The sequence below is a fragment of the Thermobia domestica genome, chromosome 11 (assembly GCF_964235325.1).
Source record: "Thermobia domestica chromosome 11, izTheDome1.hap1.1, whole genome shotgun sequence".
NCBI classification, from domain to species: Eukaryota; Metazoa; Arthropoda; class Insecta; order Zygentoma; family Lepismatidae; genus Thermobia; species Thermobia domestica.
The window spans coordinates 216,910,376-216,936,276 of NC_137464.1; the positions used below are offsets into that span (position 1 = coordinate 216,910,376).

The 25,901-nt window shown below is 36.8% G+C and overlaps 1 protein-coding gene across 1 annotated transcript in view; it reads right to left on the minus strand.

Moving 5' to 3' along the window:
• LOC145665460 (pickpocket protein 28-like) overlaps positions 1-25,901 on the minus strand; it is a 53,001-nt gene that overhangs the window by 12,253 nt on the left and 14,847 nt on the right. Inside the window, exons 5-8 of the mRNA XM_081732769.1 lie at positions 22,694-22,836; positions 19,391-19,604; positions 16,290-16,566; positions 9,028-9,120 (exon numbers count right to left, since the gene is read on the minus strand). Coding sequence (XP_081588895.1) covers positions 9,028-9,120; positions 16,290-16,566; positions 19,391-19,604; positions 22,694-22,836 — 727 coding nt within the window. The remainder of the gene's footprint in view (positions 1-9,027; positions 9,121-16,289; positions 16,567-19,390; positions 19,605-22,693; positions 22,837-25,901) is intronic.

The following is a 25,901-nucleotide window of genomic DNA, read 5'->3' on the forward strand; positions in this document are numbered from 1 at the left end:
AAGCTCTTCGACATCATCGCAAGCTCCAGCGCACAGTCCGAAATTATGTCAAGGCATATAAACTCCGTAACTGGGTAAAGGCTTGCAACACCTTAGCAGAAACTCCCCACCCAACTAAGTACTGGAAGCGCTTTAATATGCTAACCGGCAAGTTTACCCGGACTCCATCCAGAGCTTCCTCGTGGCTAAGCGTTTAACGTACGCGCCTTTGGCGTGGGAGACCCGGGTTCGATTCCCGGCGGGAGCTCATGTGGTTCGGATTCCACGTTAATCAGTAGGTCCACGTCTCATATAGCCTCGCTGCTGAAAGGGACGCTAAACTAAAATCAACTCAACCGGACTCCATCCATTGCTAATTAACGACTGTCCGCTACATAAGACGAAGAAAAAGCGAACGCTTTTGCCGACCACCTGCAAACTTCATTCACACCATTTTCACCAGACTTTCCCCGGAGGCATCATACCGACATCTTAAACTTATCAGCGCCATATCTACAACCAAGTGAAACGCACATCCTCCCAGGAAATAATCGTCATACCGCTCCTATCTCTACTTCTGACATCTCATCTGTTGTAACTCGCAAAACGAATACAGCTCCTGGTCTGGATCGGATAACGTACCGCCACATCAAAAAAGCACCTTACTGTCTTCTTTCTTATATATATACGTTCATTCTCCGTACCGGCTACTTTCCCCCAGACTGGAAAACCTCTTCTACCCTCATGTTTCTAAAGCCTAACAAACCTCCAGCTTCTGTTGCATCTTAACGACCGATTCGACTAACCTCCGTATTTAGTAAAATCCTAGAACGCATCATTGTCATCAGACTTCATCTTCATCTCACTACCCATAATCTGTTAACTGTGCATCAGGCTGGTTTCCGACCTAATTTTAGCATCAATGACCAGTTACTCAGACTCATAAATCTCATTACGAATCATAATACTGCACGTCCGTCTTGTCTCGTTCTTTTCGATCTCGAAAAAGCTTTTGATAAAGTATGGCACTTAGCTCTCATGTTTAAACTTCACCGTTTCCGGCTTCCACCATCTTATCTCCGCTTCATCTTTCATTTTCTTTCTAATCGCCTCTCTTACGTAACCATTAATAGCGCTCTATCTCATCCTATTTTTATTCACTCTGATGTACCTCAAGACTCCGCTCTTTCACCGCTTCTATACCTTTTGTTTGTAGCTGACATGCCGGCACTTCCTCTCAATGTGCACACTTTTCAATATGCCGATGACACTGCTTTTCTCTGCACAGCCCGGACCGTTCAACAGATTAATTCTTCTCTCAGCATAGCGATTGACTCCTTCCTTCCATGGTGCAATACGTGGCGACTTCACATCAACTCCACTAAGACACAGGCAATAGCCTTTATTACACCTCGCAAGCGTTCTCGAATACAGAAAAATCTGAATCTTCTTAACATCAATGAAACTCTACTTTTGTTTTGTGAGATCGCAATTAGAATATGTGACTCTGTCTTGGTCGCCAAAAGCACAAAAACACATAGATATGATTGAAAGAATACAATCAAAATTCTTGAGATTACTTGCTTACAGAAAAACTGGTATGTATCCAAACTATGAGTCGTATTCAGAAATAGTACAAAACTTCAATATGAACACGTTGAAACAACGGAGAGAATATACGGCTCTTTTATTTTTACACAAATTACTACATGGTAAAATTGACTGTCCGTATCTTATTTCGAAGGTTCAATTGCATGTCCCATCAGGTAAAACCCGCGTAGGAAATAGCAGTACATTTTGCTGCAGAAAGGCAAGAACAAATATCCTCGCTAAGTCTCCTATATGGAGAATGAGTGCTTCCTACAATGCAATTGAAAAGATAACTTCTATAGATGTTTTTGGAATGTCAGAGACAGGATACAAGGATAGCCTTAAAAGTATGTGATAATGAAAATATATAAATGTATAACCTTGTTTAAATATGTATATAACTAAGGGTAAATGTATTTGTAAGGAACAACACTGTAACTGGGCCTAGAGCCTGTTGTGTTGAATAAATAAATAAAGAAATAAACAATAAACATCAGTGTCGATGGCACACGCATTCAAACCGCCAAACAGGTTACTTACCTAGGTATCACTATCGATCATCATCTAACTTGACGGCCATGTTTGAAAGAAGTCATTCGCAAGGCCTACAATCATCTAAATCTACTTAAACGTCTTATTGGCACCACCTGGGAATTACAGCCTACTACAATCCTGAATACCTTTAAGGTATTTTTACGTCCCATCTTGACGTACGGCCACCCTGCCTGGATTAGTGCTTTGCCTTTTATCTATGCCAAATTGAAAGTACTCGAACGCCATGCTTTCCACTTAGCTTATCGAATCAAGCTCCCGAGTCTAACGCAGGAGTTGTATGACCGCATAACTTTTCCTACCATACTTCATCACTTTGAAAAGTTAAGGCTCAAATTCATTACCACCCGATTTCAGCAAAGACATACTTTACTTCTGGACACAATGAACATCGATCGCAACTACGATCTTGGATATAATTTCGTCACTTGCCCTCTATCTTTGCTTTTCTCCCTTTATCTGAAAACAATTCCACCTGACCACCCCGATCATTTTGTCGCTTCTGCCTACTCTTCCGACAATCTTCCCCATCACGTTTCGCCCACACATGTTGCACTGTAAACTCATCATACTAACAGGGCTTCACTCGTCTTCATCACTGTCCAGAGTAGCCCCTGGACAAGAAGATAACCAGCATTTGTGTTTTAACAACTTGTTTGTGTTTGTCCTGTCAAGTGCACCTCATCATCATCTCTTCCTGACCCAATGATTATGATCACAAGATCATAATGCCCAATGGATACTATAATAAAATGAAATAAAGTTGAAATATAATAAAGTGCTACCTAAATAAATGATATTCCAGTTCTCATACATCCCATAGACCAGCTTCAATCTCTTTACTACTCCAATAATTTCACCACTCACCCCGGATAGAGGGCGTAACCCTCGCAAGGGAGCTAGCCTTCGGCTAGCAAAAAAAGAAAAAAAAAGAATAAATGCTATTGTAGCATTTTAATAGATACACTAGCTGAACCTGCGCTCTCTACACAGCGCATCATTCGCATATGAGCATAAATCTCCTTCTCACTCCTCACAACATATGTGCATGTCCCTTTACAGACACAACTGAAAGACGTCTTGATAAAAAGAAATCGGCAAGGGCTATCATAAAGACGAGATTTTTTCGATTATTTTTTCTCAATATCTCGCACCGTTTGCAAGATTTGAGCCTACTTCCGGTTAGAGATTCTAATTCATGTATATCCAGTGTTTTCATTCTTCTTGCATGCAGTATGTAATAAGGAAATACATTACATATACAATTAATTATAATGTCAGTTATATATAGTGTTCATTAGGCAAAACACTCAAAAGTAAAGATTTATCTTGGACTCGAGAAAGGTTATCCTTCCTTTTTCATTATTACTTGGCTATGAAACAAACGCCTGAGACATATACAACCCGAATATACAACAATGTGGTGTTGGAATGTATAACGCATAGAATATGATGCTTTAGTTTTTTTTAATTCCAACGCTTCCAGCGTACCCTAAAAAAATGTAATGAAATAATGGCCATGTTTTTCTTAAATGTTCAATTAGAACTGAACAATCTACGCAAAATTTCCAATCGATCAGTGAAAATATCATCTTTCTAGAGCCTGTAGTTTCCGAGGTCTCATTGTCGAAAGGATTGACCACAAACATATAAACGTCCTCAACATATAGTTTAAAAGAACTCGGAAGATGGAAGCACAATTCACATGCATTGATTTTAGAGAAGGCTTATTAAAATACAAAGGCTTTGAACAATAATTTTATATCATAAACTTTATGAAAAAGATATAGTTAACTAATTTAGACTATTTAAAGTACAAATACTTAAAATGTTTGTCTCTGGTAAACGTGAAATCACACATAACCGTAAATGAAAGACTTGAAAGCAAAAGTTATAGGTTGGAGCTCAGGCGCTCTTAAGACCTTAGCAATTGTTATAATATAACAAAGAACTTCTATGAGACCATCACACAATCCCTTAAATCCTCAATTTATGCAGCACTCTTCCCTAAGAAAGGGCGTAACCCTCTAAAAGGGTGCTAGTGATTATGACTAGCTATGAACGAACGAACGAAAAACCGCTTTTAATTGCTATTGTAGCATTTTAATAGATAGATGATTAATCGTGACAGTTATATTTTATTGATTTTATGTATATTGAGAGCAAATAATTGAATTTAATAAGGTATTCTAGTAATGTTATTCTATCGATTGTTGACTGATTTTATGGTAAAATTATGAATTATACTAGCAGAACCTGCGCTGTCTACTCAGCACATCATTCTGTTATGATCATGAATCTCCTTGCTACTGTGCATGTCTCATTATTCACACAAGTAAAGGATAGGAGACTCACAAAGAAAGTGAGTTGCTATGTATAAATGTTCGAGTGAGTTTATAGCAAATTTGTAGAAGTAACACGATATCAAGTGGAATGTTTTTATAAATCCACATCCGTACGAGTACGCCTCAATGCATATCTCGAGACCTTTGAAGTTGCCAGCATGCAATAGCTAATAGTTAAGCAAAGCGCCTGTAATATCCGTCAACCCGCCATACGTAACTTGTCTACTAGTTGCCTAACACCTAAGTATCGGCTTGCAACAATGTTAATCTTATGGGCTCAAAACGGCCCCTATAACGTTGAATGGAACAATAACGACACTGTTTTTGAAAATGAGAATCGGACAATCTACACGAAATTTGGAATCGACCAATGAAAACGGCACGTTTCTAATACGTGTGGTTTTCGAGATCTCATTGTCGAAAGGATTGCAGACAAACATATAAACCTAGCATCTTAATATATAGATTATTTGATGTGCTGTCGAAAAATAGTATGCGTCCAGGAAATAAGTAATACAAAAAGTATGATTACCAGTGAAATAACTGAACGTGTTCTTTCAAAAGCTAACGTACTTAAATTTACCTTTTTGGACAAAAAGACTTCTTTCTCTTTGTAGGACCTATTTCAACTCCTGAAGTAGTGATAGTAACACGCGCACTGGGTAACGCATATACTCATCAGAAAAGAAGTTGTAGATCGCGTCTGTTTTCTACATGTATATAAAAAAATTTCAGTTCCTTAGGGCGATTGTTCAAATTCTGAAAGTCAGTCATGCTATGCAACGAAACTCCAACTGCAGAAAGCTTTACGAGCGTCATTTGGCAAAAGATAAGTAGAAATTTGTTGTCACTGTACACGAGATGAGTATATATCTGATTGATTAGGGAAAGCTTCGAGTAATTACTTACATAAGTGTTTTTTTTAAATGGATCAAGTAATTTTATTCATCTATGAACAGAAAGTTATCGATGTGGTTTCATGACTGTGGCTGGATTTTTTCTAATGAAAAATTAAAGGTACGTGGCTTTGGTAACGATCTAGGTATCAATACTGCGTATTATTAGGAACATGTTTTCTCGGATACTTACAGTAACAAAATTACCAGTGGACACCAATCAAGCGAAGTTGCATAGAACGAGATGTTCAGTCGCATTGCCAAATCGTCGCTGGTTTTCTACACAAATAGAGATAGGATCGGAATTCTTTTCAATGATGTTCAACTGAAAGATTGCAAGGGTTAAGTTCCAAAATCGATCGAACGTTTCTAGCAAACTTTTGAAAATTTACCGGGAAGAAATGGATAATATTTGCTCCCTTGTGTGCAGTGATGAAAATTTTCCGGAAAAGTTTGAAACGGAAAACTTTCCGGAAAATTTTCTGGAAAATTTTCCCGGAAAATTTTCCGATTCATAAAAACATTCTCCACTTATTCCTACATCGTTGTTTAGTCGAGATGTGAGGTGGAAAATTTCCTTCTATATTTTTCCGGAAAATTTTCCGTTCTTAACAAATATCAGTGATCAAGTATCAATTCGTCAGTGTTCATAAAATTGATTGAATTCATATATAGAAACGTTAAAAAGTTAAAGATCGTTGAAAGAATCTGAAACTTTTCATGGCTCAGACAATTTTCAGTACGATGTAGGAACTAGTGGAACAATTTTTCATTAATCGAAAAGTTGTCTGTCCTGTACAGTGATGAAAATTTTCCGGAAAATTTTCCGATTCATAAAAATATTTTCCACTTATTCCTGCATAGTTGTCTAGTTAAGATGTGAGTTGGAAAATTTTCTTCTATATTTTTCCGTAAATTTTTCTGTTCTTAACAAATATCAGTGATTAAGTAACAATTCGTCAGTATTCATAAAATTAATTGAATTCATATATAGAAATGTTAAAAAGTGAAAGATCGTTTAAAGAATCTGAAAACTTTCATGGCTTAGACAATTTTCAGTATTATGTAGGAACAAGTGGAACAATTTTTCATGAATCGAAAAATTGTGTCCTCTACAGTGATGAAAATTTTCCGGGAAATTTTGAAACGGAAAATTTTCCGATTCGTAAAAATATACTCCACTTATTCCTACATCGTTGTTTAGCCGTGATGTGAGGTGGAGAATTTTCTTCTATATTTTTTCGGAAATTTTTCCGTTCTTAACAAATATCAATGATCAAGTAACAATTCATCAGTATTCATAAAATTGATTGAATTCATATATAGAAATGTTAGAAAGTGAAAGATCGTTTAAAGAACCTGAAAATTTTCATGGTTTAGATAATTTTCAGTACTATGTAGGAACAAGTGGAACAATTTTCCATGAATCGAAAAATTGTCTGTCCTGTACAGTGATTAAAATTTTCCGGAAAATTTTGAAACGGAAAATTTTCCGATTCGTAAAAGGATAGTCCACTTATTCCTACATCGTTGATGTGAGGTGAAAAATTTCTTCTATAGAGAGAGATAAAAACTGTGGTAAAAGTTTATTTCCCTACTTGAAATACAAAATTTTCCGGTTCCCGAAAGCTAATTGGAAAATTATAATTTGTTGCTGACTAACTTTCCTCTATTGAAATTCAATTTTGTAGCTCTATGTGCAGTTAAATATAGGGGAAAATTTTCCACCTAACATCACTATACATAATATCCAAATTTGTCAGGCCTATGAAAAGTGTTTTCTACTTGTTTCTACATCGTGATGAAAATTTTCCGATCTATGAAAATTCCTCTCACTTGTTTCTACAGAGCAATAAAACTTTCCGATTCAGAAAACAGTTGTTTTACTTCTTGCTTTGAAATGATGAAAACTTTCCGACTCATAAAAAATTCTTCAATTTTTCCATATAAGGCAGGAAATATTTCGATTCATGAACAATTGTTTAACTCGTTCCTACATAGTACTGAAAATTGTCTGAGCCATGAAAATTTTCAGATTCTTTAAACGATCTTTCAGTTTTTAACATTTCTATACATGAATTCAATCAATTTCATGATTGCTGAGGAATTGTTACTTGATTACTGATATTTTTTTAGAACGGAAAATTTTTCGGAAAAATATAGCGGAAAATTTTCCGCGGAAAATTTTCCGCCTCACATCACTACTTGTGTGCTTGATAATATGTAAGAAGAGCTAAAGTTGTGTTTATTTTTTGTATAAGCAGTTCTAAACATTGAAGTATTTGACAAGCGAAGGGAAGTACTTGGCACAAGTTTACAGCACGATTGAATCGTGGGAAAGTAATTAGCATTTGTATTGTGACCATGGCTGCAGGTATACACACACGTTACTCCGGATGTAAGTTAACAGTAATACGGTTTTTAAAACAATGCAGTGATAAGCAAGAAAACCTTTTAAAAGTATGTGAGCCATGGCTTAATAAATCTAATAGTAAATTGCAGAAAGTGTGGTAAGCAAATAAGTGCAAAGAAATGTTATGCATTTCAATATAACGGTAAGTCACGTAACCAAAACCTGCCTACTAATCCGCCTTCACTTACTATCGCTCACTCGACATTACTATGTGAATTGAGTATTAAGCTTTGATAAAGTAAAAAATGATGACTTAAATTTTCGTAGCTTTTATTACGCTTTTGGCCGAAAACCAGGCGGACGACCGTTCTGTATAAATGCTGATCCCAATGCCAGCTCAATGGATAACTGTGCGCTTAGACTTTTGAAATGTAGCATTTTCTTTTGTAAAATACACACAGTTTCCTGTCTCTGAAAATCATCCATTGAGAAGTGGAATAAAATACAGCTTATATACCGACAAAGAAATCTTCTCCAGAAGAAAATGCGCTATCAAGAAATCCCAAAGAGTGCTGGTGATCGCAAAAGCCACAGGCTGTGTTGTAAGGACGGCGTGTCATAGACAGGGAAACACTTCAATATAGTCTATATAGAAGCGCATTAGCCCCTATATGTGAACTACCAACGAATTGTAGTTTTAGAAATTGCCATTATCCGATATAATATTAAAGAGAATATGTGGGAAATGTTTTCCAGTGCCTGAGAGTATGAAGTGCGTAAGTCACAAATCCTTGTTTCCCAGAAAACAGCAAAAACACTTACTGAAGCGCTAAATACATATTGGACATACTACATTATATACTTGGTTAATTACGTCAACAACCCTTATAGAACTAAATACAACCAATCATTCGTTGCAGACCTCAGAATGATATACAAAACTAGTTTTAACTCATTCGTGTCAAAATTGGACTTACACACTTCATGCTCTCAGGTGCATATTGCAAGTGTTTAATATGTGCACTGTGGATTAGATAACAGATATTCTCACTATATACAAGATTCAAGTCCAATGTTTGAAAAACTTTAAACCCCCATCTTCCTCCAGTTCGAATATTTATTTTTATAAAGTGGTATACCAGAAGTCTAGTTCCAAGCAGGTTCTAACGATATTCAAAAATTATTTTAAACGATTCAGCTGTTTGCCAGTGATGCTTCCAAAAACAAGATCATCTTCATTTGAATTTATAGAGATTCACCATGTTGAAATAGGATCTTTATTGTAATAATACGCATTAACATTTGTTCTTACCAAAACCATCACCAAGGATTCCTTCTGGTTTTCCCATGCTGCCTTTAAATCCACAAGATTGTGATGGTGAGCAATATGGAGTACTTCCATTTCCTAGAAGACAAAAGGTCTTAAAAGTTGAAGTTTGTTGTGCTATCATATTGCAATTAGAGTATAAGTTCAAACTTGTTATACAACGCAACATACACTTCCTTCTTTCACTTTAAGTATTTTATTTATTGTAGATGCATTTTGGTCAACATATCCCAACAAGGGTGTAGCCACGGGGGGCCCATCGGGGCCAGGCCCCCCCAAATGATTTCCTGGCCCCCAAATGACCAACTTTTAAAACATCATTGTAAGATTACCTCGCTTCAGTCACTTAAAAATAACAACGTTTACATATAATTAATAATTTACGGTGAAATAATATGGAAAAATACTATTTTACCATACTAATCGAAGAATAGTATGGTATCTGCTCCTTATACCTATCGGAAAACAGTATGGGGTTTAATTTCTTTTTACAGCAGATTACACAATTTATTGCGATTTATATTTGACACTTTGAAGACAAACGTTTCAACAAGGTACGTGAATACTACCATAAAACAATGGTACTAAACTGATTTGTAAGTAGGCCTGCATCACATTTTTTATATGCTGTAACTAGTATTTTTTTTAAAAAAATATTTATATTAGATTAAAAATGCGGTGAAAAACGTTTTCAGTATGGACTTCAATTAATCGGTAATTTTCAATTATTTTTACATGTCACCATCCCCCTTAAAAGTACTAATGAGGACTGAATTTGGATTTAAACGGCATCGGAAGTGGCACTGTTCATATCAGCCACTCCGAAAACTATGATTCGACATTAATATTGGTCATTTTCGATCATTTTTGTATATCTTCCCTTTCTCTTCAAAGTGCACCTTCAAAGTGAAGCTATAAAAACCATTCCAGGCCCGAACGTCATCTACGTTGAAAATTTAATCGAAATCAGTCGGGATGCGATCTCCTTGAGGAAACGACAGTAGTTTTGAAGAATTAGGATTGGTTAATTAAACAACCTTATGGGGATAAAAGATTATTACGAGTCTACCATTTTCTAATACTTTGATTTGTTAGCGAAAAACGCTACAAATATATTCACAATAATATAAGCATTTTGTAATAAAAAATTCTACCATTAAAAATAGTTTTTTTTATTGTAATAACCCCTAAAATAATCAAAATAATGAAAAAACAAAGATCAAAAAGTGTTACGTAACAAAGGGGAGGGGTTCGGCCTTGCGTTACGAAGTGTGACAAGCAGGAGGGAGGAAATAAAAATTAGTCAAAAATAGCGTTACGTAATTGTGGACGGCCCCTAGAACAGGAAATGAGACATGGATATTAATAAAATACTTATGTTTTTTTTAGTCACAAATAATAATAAATTATTTTTGTCAGGAAATCTTCGTATAAAGAAAATAAGTGAAAGGACCCTGTGTAAGTTCTCGTCAAAAATAAAAGTTCTATTTGTCTCGCTTTTTTGCTGTATTCCTATAGATATAAAGGCAACTCCTCAGGAAAAAAATATTTCGACGACACTGATAACGATTTCAAGAAAGTAGGGACAAAATACCGCAAATGTTTATAATGGAGTATATGACAAACTACATGTTATATTCGGATTTTTGTAGGTACCGTCCACAACTCTGAGATCAATGATTTGCACATATGATGTGCATCAGAGAACGGGACAAATAATAGGTAGAAACGAAAGTGGTGTTATGTTTCCTGTGGCTGATACAGGGTGTTGAAATTGGGCACCATCTTGTAGTTTAATAGACTGTATGGGAGAGTATTTGGTGGCTGGGAATTGTATTACGTACCATCAGCGCCTCCGAAATGCAGATCAAGATGATGTGGTGTTTCTCCCGAAGGCAGAGCTATGACCCAAAGGTGCCTGGGCAAGGTGAACCCACGATGGTTTGGCATTGCCTGCCATGAGATGATGATGTCCGAAGGATGGAACCTACAGTTGAACAAGGGACCCGGACTTCCTCTGTCCGTACCGGGAATCTAACCTGAAATCCTTTGATTGCAAGGCGAAGAGCTTATCCATTCATCCACTGGGGACATATTCTGACAAATAAGACCATTGTCATATTATGATGTACAGCAGGGTAAGGGGCAAATAATAGTTGAAAACGTCAGTGGCATTATGTTCTGTTTGACCGATCCGGGCGTTTGAGGTTGTGTATATGCAAACATTTGCTACATATTCGCTATTTGTCTGTTGCGAGGCTGCCTCTATCGAGGGAAGTACATTAGAAGCGTCATTGTGGAGGTGTTGATTTCTGTAGTAGCTTACTCGTCTTTAGTAACTGCAAGTAGATGGTGATCGATTCGTGTGTTATGCCTACTTCATTGTGCCTGCAAGAAGTTGCAATTCCTGCATGCTTTCGTCCAGTGACTTTTGTTGTTCTGTTTCTCGCGACATTTATGCAAACTTTGTTGTTGTGTACTATTTGGTGTTATTTTCTGTTAGGTTTCGCCAGTGTGGAAACGTGTAATGCAAAAGCCATATTATTCATTTCAAAACAATTTGGTGGCGTGTTTGACAAATGGCTTCCGGTGGAAGCACGGATAAACATCGTCAATGTTCCCTGTGCGAACTATGGTTTAGAGGGCAAAGAAAGCGCCCGGTGTGTAGAAGTGAGTTCTTACAAGCGATTAGTTACATGCGTGAGAGCAAAGGTAAGTCATTCCAGTGCTTCGGTCCATCATCAGTACTATGTACTACATGCTACATAAAGGCAAGTTCTTATGTGAAAAGTGTACAGAAACAACCAGAAATGGATAGACAGTGATCGGATCTCAACGTTGAAGATACGTTAACTGTGCCTGTGCACATGAAGATAAACCTCGCAGAAATTCCTGAAGAAGAGTTAGTAGTGTTCACGGGATTGAACAATGAACAGTTGACTGTGCTGTGCAGCTTCTGTGACACCTTACATAACAGCAGTGTTACAAGCGTTGAAACCAGACTGGGTATGTTGTTAATGAAACTCAGGCATGATCTTTGTAATGACTTTCTGGGGGCAATATTTGGATATCCATGCCAAGGAAGTGTGTCAAATGCATTGAAATCAGTCAGACAGGCTTTGATGAGGCGGTTTGTGCCGTCCATTTTGGGTTCAAAGCATTTATCTCGTTCGTTTCTTCTGAGCAGGGTTTCAGCTTGGGCCCGCAAACTTTATGGGGTAGGGGATGACAAGCTGGTTTTAGTCTTTGACGGAATATACATTTACACCGAAAAACCTACGAACTACACTTTGCAAAGGCATCTGTATAGTGTGCAAAAAGGACGTCCTTTAGTGAAACCCATGATGATCGTTACACCCAGCGGGTACATTGTTGACATTGTTGGTTCATATGTTTGTGTAAATAATGATGCTAGTATTACAAATTCTATGTTCGCCGACACAGCAAATGGTTTAAACCAGCTCTTACAACCAGAGGACTGTGTTTTGGTTGATAGGGGATTCCGAGATTCCATGATGGTGTTGGAGGAGGTGGGGATCATTGCGAAAATGCCATATCTTTTAGAAAAGGGAAAGAAGCAGCATGAATGCCTGGCTGCAAACCAATCCCGTATTGTCACAAAGGGTAGGTGGTGTGTAGAAGCGAAAAATGGCCATCTCAAAATGAAGTACAAGATGTTTAGGGATAGGGTTCCAATTGCGGCTCTTCCCTACTTACGCGAGTATTTACTCATTGTAGGTGCCTTAGAGAATCATTTTGCGCTTCCATTGACCAACGATGCACCAGAAAAGTCTGACGAAAGTATTGAAACCTTATCACGTTCTCGTTTAACAAACGAACTACAAAAGAAACTACAGACATCCGGTGATATTGACAAACGCTCAGCAAAGATTTGGGAACCGTGTGACGGATCGTCAATTACTGACTTCCCTCAATTGACAGTAAAAGACTTATTCAAAATCACGCTTGGAATTTATCAAATTCAAAATGCTCACGCATATGCAGCAGAGCACATGAAATCTGATGGTAGTTTTTCACTGTTCCATTTGCATATCACTCCACACATCCTGAGGTTTAAAATTCAATCTCGACATGTACAGAGTTTGCAGTACACACTTTTCATTGAATATGATCCAGAAAAATCAGGAGCCGACGCTATTCTTGGATGGTACTTCAAATGCCCCAGTGGAGCTCGTGTTCTCGGATGTTTCTCGCACGTGGCTTCTGTTCTTTGGTATCTTGGTGTTGCTCGTTGTGAAACTGTTCATTTTCCAGCTTCGCACCTAAGTGGTATTTTTCTCGACACTAAGGACATATACGGTAATGAAGATCCAGGCATGACTTAACTTTGGTTATAAGGAGATCTGCGGTACATTTTGACCACTAATCGTGGTGTTGTCATTCACATCTAAGGACAATATTATCCATTCCCATAGAATTTCACACTTTGTGATCTTTATGTTTCCGATGCCTTATTTGTGCGTCTGTGTATGTGTGTGTCTGTGTGTGTGTGTGAAACAGACCCAAACACTTTCTTTTCTGCCAATTTCGTAATATTAAATATCATAATATGCCAATGGTCTTATTTGTAAGAATGTGTCCGCGGTGGATGAATGGATAAGCTCTTTGCCTTGTAATCAAGGGATCCCAGATTCGCTTCCCGGTGGGGACAGAAGTCCGGATCCATTGTTCAACTGTAGGTTCCATCCTTCGGACATCATCATCTCATGGCAGGCAATGCCAAACCATCGTGGGTTCACCTTGCCCAGGCACCTTTGGGTCATAGCTCTGCCTTCGGGAGAAACACCACATCATCTTGATCTGCATTTCGGAGGCGCTGATGGTACGTAATACAATTCCCAGCCACCAAATACTCTCCCATACAGTCTATTAAACTACAAGATGGTGCCCAATTTCAACACCCTGTATCAGCCACAGGAAACATAACACCACTTTCGTTTCTTCCTATTATTTGTCCCGTACTCTGATGCACATCATAAGTGCAAATCATTGATCCCAGAGTTGTGGACGGTACCTACAAAAATCCGAATATAACAGGTAGTTTCCCATATACTCCATTATAAACATTTGCGGTATTTTGTCTCTACTTGCTTGAAATCTTTATCAGTGTCGCCGAGTTATTTTTTTCCTGAGGAGTTGCCTTTATATCTATAAGAATACAGCAAAAAAGCGAGGCAAATAGAACTTTTATTTTTGACGAGAACTTACACAGGGTCCTTTCAAAGAAAATCATCCTTATGTAGATAGGTTCTGTGTGCAAGGGCTTAAACTAAAATAGTTATGCACAAAGCTATAACGTTTGGTCCGGAACAGTAATTATTGGTTAAACATGATAAAAACTACCTGAAATATAATTTATGGACAAAAAGCAAATAATAATAATAATAATAATAATAATAATAATAATAATAATAATAATAATAATAATAATAATAATAATAATAATAAGCTAGAAACCAGTGTTTTTTTTAGTTTCCCAGAAGGAAACAAAAATTTGCCGGTTTTTTCAGGCCTCAAAAACACTAGCTCCAACATAATTTCTTTTGGCTTTGTAGCTGGCCCCCCTCAAAAACGAGGGGCTTCCCCTACATAAACCTGCTGGCTACACCCCTGTATCCCAAGCACCTAGCATTCCATGGCAATGAAAGAAAAAAGAGTGTTCCGAAACTAATTGTGCAAAAGTCACATTTCAATTAATTTTGATGTATCTCAACTCTCACTATAAAATTATGATATCAATAACATCAGTTTTATCGTGTAATTATTACTGTATACTGTGACATAAAATATATGACCTTCAGGATAGACACGTTAGGAATTGTTCGACAATGTGTGAGAAATTTGACGAAGACCATTATACAGCAAGAGCAATGTTGATATGGGGTGTTCAGAATGTCATTGAAAACTTTTTGGGAAGTCATGCTAAACAAATTATCTTACAATAACATAGCATAAGTGACACCCGATATGCAATATTATAAAAAGAAATTCCACATGTTTACACATTTTTTGTACATACAGATGAACGACAACATAATTGTACCGACTACTTCCGTAATGTATGTCATAAACACGTTTCCTCGTCTCACCAATGCTACGTGATACTTGATACGACACAATTGAAAACTGGAGTTCCATTGCTGTTGCTTACAAAGAAGGTTCCTGTATTCTATGACATTGAGGTAGCTCAGAATACAAAATTTGGTTAGGACACACAATTCACGGACTAAATTGACTGATACGTTACAACTGTATTGAAGACAGAGCTATACATTATTCATCTGAAATTTGTGAACAGCGAGAACATATTTTCCAAGAAGATGAAATCAATGTTTTCCCTTCATCTTTCACATTTACAACGAAGACCTCACATTAAGAACATTACATATCTGGCTTACAATTCTAAGGAATATAATGGACAATTAATATTGAAATCTATTATGGAAGAATATGAACTAAAACCGAGCATCACCTTGAATAGGATGAAAATCAACATTTTTTCATCTAATGATTCGTTAAATTTCATTCCGATCGTATTAAGTAAATTGCCCAAGTTATTCCATTTACCGGCGACCAAAGGATATTTTCCACATTTTTTAATACTATCACAAGTCAAGCGTATATGGTAAAACTACCGGATAATCATTATTATGGCGCTGATGGAACAAAAGTACATGAGAGAAAGAAATTCATAAAGTGGTATGAAAAACACTAGGACAACACATTTTCCAAGAAGAATTGTTCAAATGCTGTGTAGAGGACATCAAGGTGCTTTCTGTATCTTTAAGGACAAGGTGTTTATCTTTAAGGACAACATTCGATGTACAGACGCACGTTTTCCCATTTTTAGAAAGTACAACAATTACAAGAAGCCTGCAATCTCGTGTTTCGTTGAAACCCAACACAATCAGTATTCTTTCTATACCACTAACGAAATAACCATTACAAATTGCACAACAATATTATAACTTTGTAGTTGGATAAAACAGGACATTCAATTATACATGCTGCTGAAGAAAAAGAAATTTTTATTCACAGTTTTTATCCAGATGGATAGTTGAATAAGGATTTGCAGGATTTGTATAAGGACATGTAGCAGTTACAAACCAATTATTAACATAGTCTTTATTCTTCTCTATTCATGCGTTTTAGTTACACTATATATGGTCCAAACATTCGTGTGCAACAAGTTAGGGCACAGAAATAAATTACAACTTTGTACTTACGTGGCATATAGAATTCCATGCAAGTGCAGGTAGCTTGTGTAACATTGAACAAACATTCGGTTCTACAGTTGTTCTCTGTATACGTCCTGAAGTACAATAGTCTCTTCTCATCTGGGAAGTAACATCCTCGCTTTTCAATGGGATAACTTCGAATATTGTGTTCAGCTGTCATTGATGATGGCGAAACAGTCACGAAAGCTCTTCCATTAAGTGGCACTGTAAAGTGATGATGTATAGCTGCGTCTTGTGTTCCTTCGACTGCCTTGTGCAAAGTTACCTTTAAAAATTTGATTTAGATATAAAGATATATATATTCTAGCATGTCTAAAGAAAGACATATATCAATCTATAGATAAAATAAGCTCAATAAAATGAGATGTTTCAGGGTAAATTCTCATTAATAGTTTTCTGGAGAAACACTATTCACATACTACACATGCAAAATAAATATACTGTTAGATAAAAGACTGTGTCTATTATGATTTGTCTTCTACTGGCAGTAGCATACATACTTCTAATAGCGATGCGCATAGATCTATTGCTTATGTTTAATGTTCACTGTGATTTTCTCGGTAGGAAGTTCAAGCATGTTTCAATACTTTTTTTATCGTTTCAAATGGAATTTAAAATTAGCAACACTTGCTCTTACCGAAGAATAAACTTTATAATCAGTCAACAATGATAACTTAACCGACAAGTGACGAGCGAATAGGTGTTTTAACTCACTTTTCGGTACTCATTACCAAGAAACTCCGCCATAATTGTTCCCAAAGAGGAGGGTTTGATTTAAGAAAAACTCGTATCAAAGTTAGTTTTACTCAGTAATAGAGTATTGTGGGAACTGATTTTTGAGGGAAATTAAGGTCTGAAACGAAATCAAATTCTGTGAGTGTTGTGTCAGCGTTCTTCTGAAGTTCTCTTTCATGTATCAAGGACCATTTTAATTGACTTGAGTTCATTAATCAAGTAACCTGTGTTTTGAAGACTGCAGGAGGAAACAGTCAACCTCAATGGACATGAAAGTTGTGAATTGAAGGAGTTGTCGGCGCTGGATGACTCAAATTATGACAAGCTATTGTGCCAATAACTAGAGAATGTAAGTTTGTAACTATGCTTTTTGTTACTCACCTCACGTAGGAAGTCAGATCCTGTCGTTTTGAAGACCAGAATAAGTATAAGTTGGGAGGAACTTCTGGTGACGGGGATTTTTGACTGACTAGTTGACAGACACTGAATGACAAGTGACCGGCGGTGTCTACCCACCGTATAGTGACGCTCAACAAATGCGGGAATATGCCTACGGATGGCTGGTTAGATTTCAAATTTTACGTGGGACACTTATGATTGGGCTCTGGGGATGTAAGTCCACATGCGAGCCTACAGTCGTGTTTTTGTAGTGGCGAGACATTTCTGTACGCTTGAAGTCAGGATGGTTGAAGGGCAGTTGACCCATAAAGTGTACAGTCTACTGATTCAGTGACAAAACTTGTCTTAGTAATTAATTAACGCATTAATATGTGCATGATGTACATATACCCCACTAACTCAAACTAATCCTGCCGTTTACAGCAAATTGAAGTCTAAAATCGTTTCAGAGATGTGAAAACATGGGTAAATATTGCAATAACGTTAAAAAAGACGCACTTATGGAAAAATTTTAAAATGATTGTTGCCTTTTTTTAGTTTTAATTACAAGAAATTCTCGAAATTACGTAATTCTAAACAGTATAGTAAATGTTAACAACACAGTATGAGATATCAAATCAAAATATCGCTGTAAACTGCAGAATGATCTTCACGTGCATTGAAAATCATCCACATAATTGAATGAGTTGTTTATCAACTCCCTTTATCGAAATATAGTCTTTTTTAAAGTCAAACTTTCGATCTCTCTTGTAACTTTATTCCTATTTATTCGAAATACGCCGTATGATGATCGTAGTATTCAACACAAAGGTATTATAAAGGTAACCAAGAAAGTTCTGTAGCTTTTATACCTACCAACTTCGAACATCGATATGCCACCTACGACGTACATGGAAGATCAAAAATATTCCCTGTCAGCATCGACGACCTTTTGCGAACGTTCTGGAAGGCCATGGATACCATTGCGGTAGAATTTGGTGGACTGTGATGCGAAGGAGGTATCTAGTACATTCTGCATCTCTACTAGGGATTTGAACTGGCGTCCTCTAAGGTGATAATCGGATGGTGCAATGTCTGGGGAGTATGGCGGATGCAATAGTGTTTCTCATCTAAGGCGTAGAATGGTGTCCCCAGTCATCCTAGCCACATGAGGCTTAGCGTTGTCCTGTAACAGGATTACCACTTTGCGATTCAGAAGTGCTGTCTCCAGAGCTTTGAGTTTTTCTTGAACACTACTCAACTGCTGACAGTACGCAGTTACATTGATGTTCTAACCTGCTGGTAGCAGTTCCCGATGCATGATGCCGCGGGCAGTCCACCAAACACATAGGAGAACCTTCTTCTGGTGCAGTGTCGGTTTCGGCTGTTTTGGAATCTGTTTATGGGATGCTAACCAATGTTGGCGGTGCCGTGAAGGTTCGTACAGGACCCACTTCTCATCACATGTCAACACCCTGTCCAGAAATGGCTCCTTCCTCAGACGAGACAGCAAAAGAAACACAGATGTATGCTCACATTGCCTTCTGGCCTGGAGTCAAATCATGTGGGATCCATTGGCACGTGGTGCGTCTTCGAGTGTTTCGTCACCGTCCTTAAACTTGTTAAACTACCGCTGCACTGTCCCCATAGTCATGACACTCTCACCAAAGGCCTATAATATCTTCCTCCACGCTGCAGCGGCTTTTGAACCCAGTTTTAACTCGTAGAGCATACACGCCCTTATATCGCTCTATGGAGTTCCCATGTTCACTCTCGTCACGCAAGTTCACGGTGTAACGGAACTGCCACACAGATAGTATGTTGGTTATACCCATACCAACAACTGATCTTCGCCTTATCTCCATTTGCATTCAACTCACGGTGTGAGGGTCAATTGAATACAAACCTCCACAAAAAGTGAAAGAAGACTTCCTTGGTTACCTTTTTTATGAAGGAAATAATGCTAACTTGCATACCTTGTACGCTGCATTATAGTTGCAAGTAACGTGTGATTCTCGAGTTCGATTCATTAACAATCTTAGACCTTCCTTATCCTTCCCAGAAACAGACACACGCTTGGGGTATTCGTTCTCAGTTCCTATAGTACCTTCATTTGCAGAATATCCATTTACCAGTGACCAACCTTTCGCTTTCAGTTTTCCCTCACTTGAATCTGGCTGGTGTGTTTGGCTAGATGGAGTAAATAATAATTTTCTCATATTATTGCTATTGCATATTATTATTATTATTATTATTATTATTATTATTATTATTATTATTATTATTATTATTATTATTATTATTATTATTACAGAAAGAAATATAATTCAAACAAAGAGAAAAATTAATACATTTCGTTAAAAAACTGAAACACTTTCTTCGAAATTAAAGCAAGTGAATGTTGTTCCGATATACAAATCCGGTGATCTGATAGATATTAAATAATTGGTTTCTCATAACTTTGGCATATGTATTCTTTAAAAAATTTTGAAGTATTTTTATACTTTTATATTATAGTAAGAATGAACATTTCAAAGATTCTACAAAGTCAGATCGACTATAACCAATCTTACTCATTTTACCGATCTGACGTTCTTTGTACCAGTAAAGTAATTTACAGGTAGAAAATGAAGTGAAATCTTTGAGTTTTACGTCCCACGTTTATGCCGGTTATGCTAAAGGAGAAGGTGATGATGAGTTATGAATGAAATGGTGGAATGAAGAAAGAAAGTGGGAGGAAACGGGAGAACCCCGAGGAAACCCACGTACACGGTATTTGTCCACCACAAAGTTCACTTGGCGGGGGCTGGGATCGAACCCGATACACGAAGCACCAGAGGTAAAAGCTCTACCACTGAGCCACCGCGGCCCCAATTTACAGGTATAGGTGTACGGTTTTGTTCCTAAAAACCTGGGCTATCCATCTTGGTTTAGAATATTTATTCTGGCAACTGTACGCAGGAAATTAAAATGGTTTGGTTCTAAATTTTTTACAAAAAAAAATCTTTATTAGCGTAATAAAATCAACATTTGTACGATTTAGTTCGAAATGTGGGTTAAAGTACAGGACTGTTTGAAGAAAAGTGGGAGGTCGGGTTTATTTGAACAAGAATACATTAATATGTTAGAAGCCTTTGACTTCATTGGTCGCAAGTTACTTACCAATAAGCTATTAAATAATTGACAATCAATTTATGTATTAGAGGGATTGAAATCAAATTATTAACTAGAACTTTTACAGAAAATAAAATCGGCAATGTAAAATCTGATCAAGGTCAAACAGGGAAGGGAATACCTCAAGGTTCACCTCTAGAAACTCTTCTTTTCAATCTATTTGCTCATGATTTACCCGAAAAAATCAAATATTTAACAATATTATTAAATGCAGATCACATAAAATATTTTAGAATAGTTAATCGCGAATATGATCATTATCTGTTACAGAAAGATTTGGGAACAGTTAATTACTGGTCCAAAATAACTTATTTAGAGATCAACTAAAAAATTAAACACATGATAATTAACTTAAAACAACATATCAATAAAAATAGAATTAATGGAGTAGACATGAATAAAGAAGAACAAATTAAAGATCGAGGTGTTATATATGACAGACAACAAAAATTCTGTTGTCACATCAATGATAATGTAATCAAACAGAAAAACAATAGATTGTATACTTAACCATAGCCTGATATTAAAAGGAGTAATTTTCGTATACATTTATATAAAAAAGACTAATCAGATCCAAACTTCAATTTGGTTATCATACGATAAGCATATCTAATATAATTATTAAAAAAATAGAAGCAATATAGAAAATACTATTCTGTTAGAAAATGAAACGGGATTATTATTCACGTTGACTATGAGTGTTGGTTAAGTTATTGGAGACTCCAGACTTCTTTTTTCATATCATTGGATGGGCATTCGTGACTGCTTCATTTCTTGTTATATTTTGAAATGTATTATTTGTTTTTATAAATATTAGGGTGGTCCTTATTTTTCGGTTCCCGAGTTTTCTTTTACTCTCATCTCCTAAAATGGTTCCATATCAGATCAAAGTAACGCAAAAGAAAAATTAGCTCAATTGCTTAATATTAAATAGTGTCCCAAGGAACTTCAAATTTTGCATGCATTTGTAACATGCAGCAATTGAGCAACGATTAATGAGTATAAAACTTTGAGAGTAAGAGTAAAGACATATCGAAGATACCTCGAGGTCGAGGTCTAGATTTAGGTCGCGGTCTCTGCCTCGGTGATGCCACAAACCCATGGATTCAAATGGATAAGCGCATGTCGGAGATATACGCTACATCGCGATTTAGAACTCGACCACAATGGTGAATTAGTTTTTTCTTTTTTGTATTAATTTTCAATAGAAGCATTGTTATGGCTCGTGTTCATTGGTTCTCCCTGAAGCGCTGAACGGTATAAAATCTTAGTTTGTTCAGAATGTCGTCTACAGAATATTGTAAAGTACCCAAAATCCTCATATGTATTTTATTATACACTCCCTGAATAATTTCGGCGGGAGCTCATGTGGTTCGGATTCCACGTTAATCAGTAGGTCCACGTCTCATATAGCCTCGCTGCTGAACGGGACGTAAAACTCAAAAATCAATCAATCAATCCCTGAATAATTTCACACGCTGCATAGCAATGTTTTCCCTTAAACTGAAAACTTACAGCGAGGACGCGACCTGTTTGGTATATGCCCTTCATCCATCGTTACCTAAACATCAAGATAGCGACGGCGACTTAAACCTCGACTTGACCGCGAGGTATATTTGGCATATCTTTACCCTTAGTATTAAAAGTCAACCAAGAAGAAAAATTCTCTGCAACTTTATCGTGTGCGTGTAGTTTCGGAGCTACAAAACTGAAAGAATGAGAAAATGAACTTTAGAGTATTAAGTTCCATGTTAGGAGCCAATTATGACCTGTTGGTTTGCTGATGTGAATTTTCTACAATCAACTTATAAAAAAGGGATGCTAATATCAACATTATAGTATATACGAAGTATCGAAACCGATACTTTTTTTAGGGATACTTAATTTCGATTGGTGCTTGTATTCAAGTAAGAAATACAGTAAGTATCATATACTATGGGTTGTCTTTGTGCGGGAAAGAAAACGTAACACCGAACAACTAAATTCACATATTGCACATATGCTAAAAATAATGTGGGAAACTTATCAAAGAAATGTGTAGATCAATACTTCAATAATATTAATACATAAATGAATGAAAAATAATAAATAGCTTATTCCCTTACATTGCTTCGTTGTAAAGCTCATCTAAAGCCAAAACGTTGAAAGAACAGCAAACTCCCATTCTTGTCAAAGTGTGAGTCAAAAGATGAGTACAGTCAGTCCCTTCAAACTCACATTCCATGTAATTCGAACAATTTTCATGTTCCTAGAAGAGACAAAAATGTGATAGAGTCTAAACATCAAGTTATACCGAAATCAAACTTAAATGTGTTTCATTCCAAGAGGAAATGACGAATTAAATAAGCATAAAAGACAAAACATAAAATAAGTATCTAAATGATACGACTAATCTCACAATGCTTATTCATTTCTTCCAGCGAATATATTTTCGAAAACGGCTGTTGATATCATCCTCGGCCGCATCAAGTATACGAAGAATGGAAAAGCACTAAATTCACATACTTCTGGGTACATAATTAAGGTTAAAGAAAACATGATATACTAGCCAATATTGTATAAAAATATCACTAAATCTAAAGAACCAAAACACAACTTGTACCTTATCCGCTATCGAACCATTTTGCTATTTTAAACAATATAAGCCTTGTAGATTTTTAATGGAGCAGTTGGTCATAGTGAATATAGGGGTTACGAAGTAGTAAAATCAAAACTAGCCCGGGAGAGTAATTCTTCCGGAAGTAGGAACTATGGGTTCTGATTGGTTAGTGTTATCCGTTTCTTGCCACGTATCATACATATAGCAGAAATCAAACAAATGCTGCCGTCGGTCCTCGTGGTCGAGCGTGCTTGGCGCTACGGGCTAATAACAGAGGTCGCTTTTAGCGTGGGATCAAACCCGGGCCAAGAAAAGTTTATTTTAAATTTCCATAACACTTCTTCCCTTAAAATAAGATGAAAATAAAGTGAAAATAATGCTCAAAAATAATTTATTTACTTTGTGCAGATAAGAAGACCCATGATGCAAATTTTGTGACCAACTTAAAACAGCTGAATAGGGTAGCGCGCGAAAAAAACGTACTTCCGGGAGTATTACTCTCTCGATAGGGTCGTGTAAAATCTATATGGTTTATATTCTGTAGTATAATTTACACGGGTTATGTTCTGTAAAGGTTTGGTAATGGAAAAAGTAAAAGATTTTTTCGGTTAATTAATTATTTTGTTTTTATAGCAAACGTGGGTTCCTGTCACCACGGCATGGCGGGTCCTCAGGTTGCGGATCGAGAAGAAGGCCTCTAGATATAGAGGTTAGCTACGAATATACTGAATAAGCAGTCGCGGACAGCCGACTAGGAGTGGTCCTCAAGCTTGGGGGTTTGGGTAGGGCTAACAACCTCATCCTGTAAAAAAAAATGCACTTGTTCAGAAATATTCACAAAAGCCTCGGACAAGGACTGATAACTTGGCACGACCTCAGCAAAAGAAAATGGACATGAGATTTGGAACATGGAATATTAGGAATCTTTATAGGGCACGCGCGTTAAAATCCGTAACGAGTGAGTTAGAGAAATACAGGATGGACGTAGTAGGAGTTCAGGAAGTTGGGTGGGAAGGAAATGGATCTGTGAATTCCGGAAATTTTACGTTCTTTTACGGGGAAGGAAATGAAAATCACCAGTTAGGAACAGGGTTTTTCGTTCATAAACGTATATAACCAGCAATTAAACGGGTTGAATTTGTTACTGACAGACTTTCTTTTATTACTCTTAAGGGACGGTGGTGTGATATTTTTGTTTCAAATGTACATGCCCAACTGAAGATAAGGATGACGATATAAAAGACAGTTTTTACGAAGAAGTGGAACGGATATTTGACCAACTCCCGCGATACCATGTGAAAATTCTATTAGGGGATTTCAATGCGAAAGTAGGACGAGAGGATATTTTTAAACCGATTATAGGGAACGAAAGTGTGCATAAGAAAAATAATGACAACGGTGTTAGACTCGTGAACTTTGCAACATCCAAAAACCTAATCGTGAAGAGTACAAATTCCCACATCGCGACGTTCATAAATACACTTGGACATCACCAGACGGAAAAACACATAATTATATTGATCACGTTTTAGTAGATAGAAGAAGGCAATCTAGCATAATTGATGTCCGGTCGTTTAGAGGGGCTGATTGTGACACTGATCACTACCTGGTAGCAGCGATAATACGAGAGAGATTATCGTTGAATAAAGGTAATATTCATTGTCCGAAAACGGAGAGATTCAATTTAAAGAAATTAGAAGAGAGACAGAGACAGAGAGAAATACCAGATTGAAGTTTCGAATAGATTCTCGGCTTTAGAAGATTCGGAGTGCACTAGTGTTGAGGATAACTGGATTGAAATTAGAGATAGCATTAAAATCTCAGCAAAAGAAAAATTGGGACACACGAAAATCCGTAAGAACAAACCATGGTTCGACCAGGAATGCATAAAACTAGCAGAGAAGAGAAAACAGACAAAATTACTCTGGCTACAAAACCCGAATGAAATAACTACACAAAATTTCGCCGATATTAGACGGGAAACTTCCAAAACTTTTAGAACAAAGAAACGCGATTTTCTGAAAGCTAAAATCAATGAACTTGAAGATAATGCTAAAAATAAAAACATCCGGGACATGTATAAGGGAATCAACGAATTTAAGAAAGGCCATCAACCTTGTGCTTATATATTAAATACATCTGACAGTACAGTTCTCACTGATACGGATAGCATCTTAAATAGATGGAAAGATTTCATTGACGATTTGCTTAACACACAACCAAAAACTAGTGTGCGTGAAGAAAAGAAGATACACACCGCAGAACCATATATTCCAGAACCCAGCCGAATAGAAGTAGAAACCGCTATAAAGAAATTAAGGAAACACAAATCTCCGGGTGTAGATGAAATGCCGGCTGAGTTAATTTTAGCTGGAGGCAAAAAATTGTGGAACTAGATACACAAACTCATTCTCCTTACCTGGAACAACGAAGAATTGCCACAAGAGTGGAAAGAATCAATCATTGTTCCAATTCACAAAAAAGGCGACAAAACTGACTGTAATAATTATCGAGGCATTTCTCTTCTGTCAACATCCTATAAAATCCTTTCAAATATTCTATTAGCAAGACTGACCCCATACGCAGATGAAATTATTGGAGATTATCAGTGCTGATTTAGACGAAATCGATTAACTATCGACCAAATATTTACCATTCGCCAAAAACTCGAAAAAAAGTGGGAATACAATACCCCGGTACATCAACTATTTATT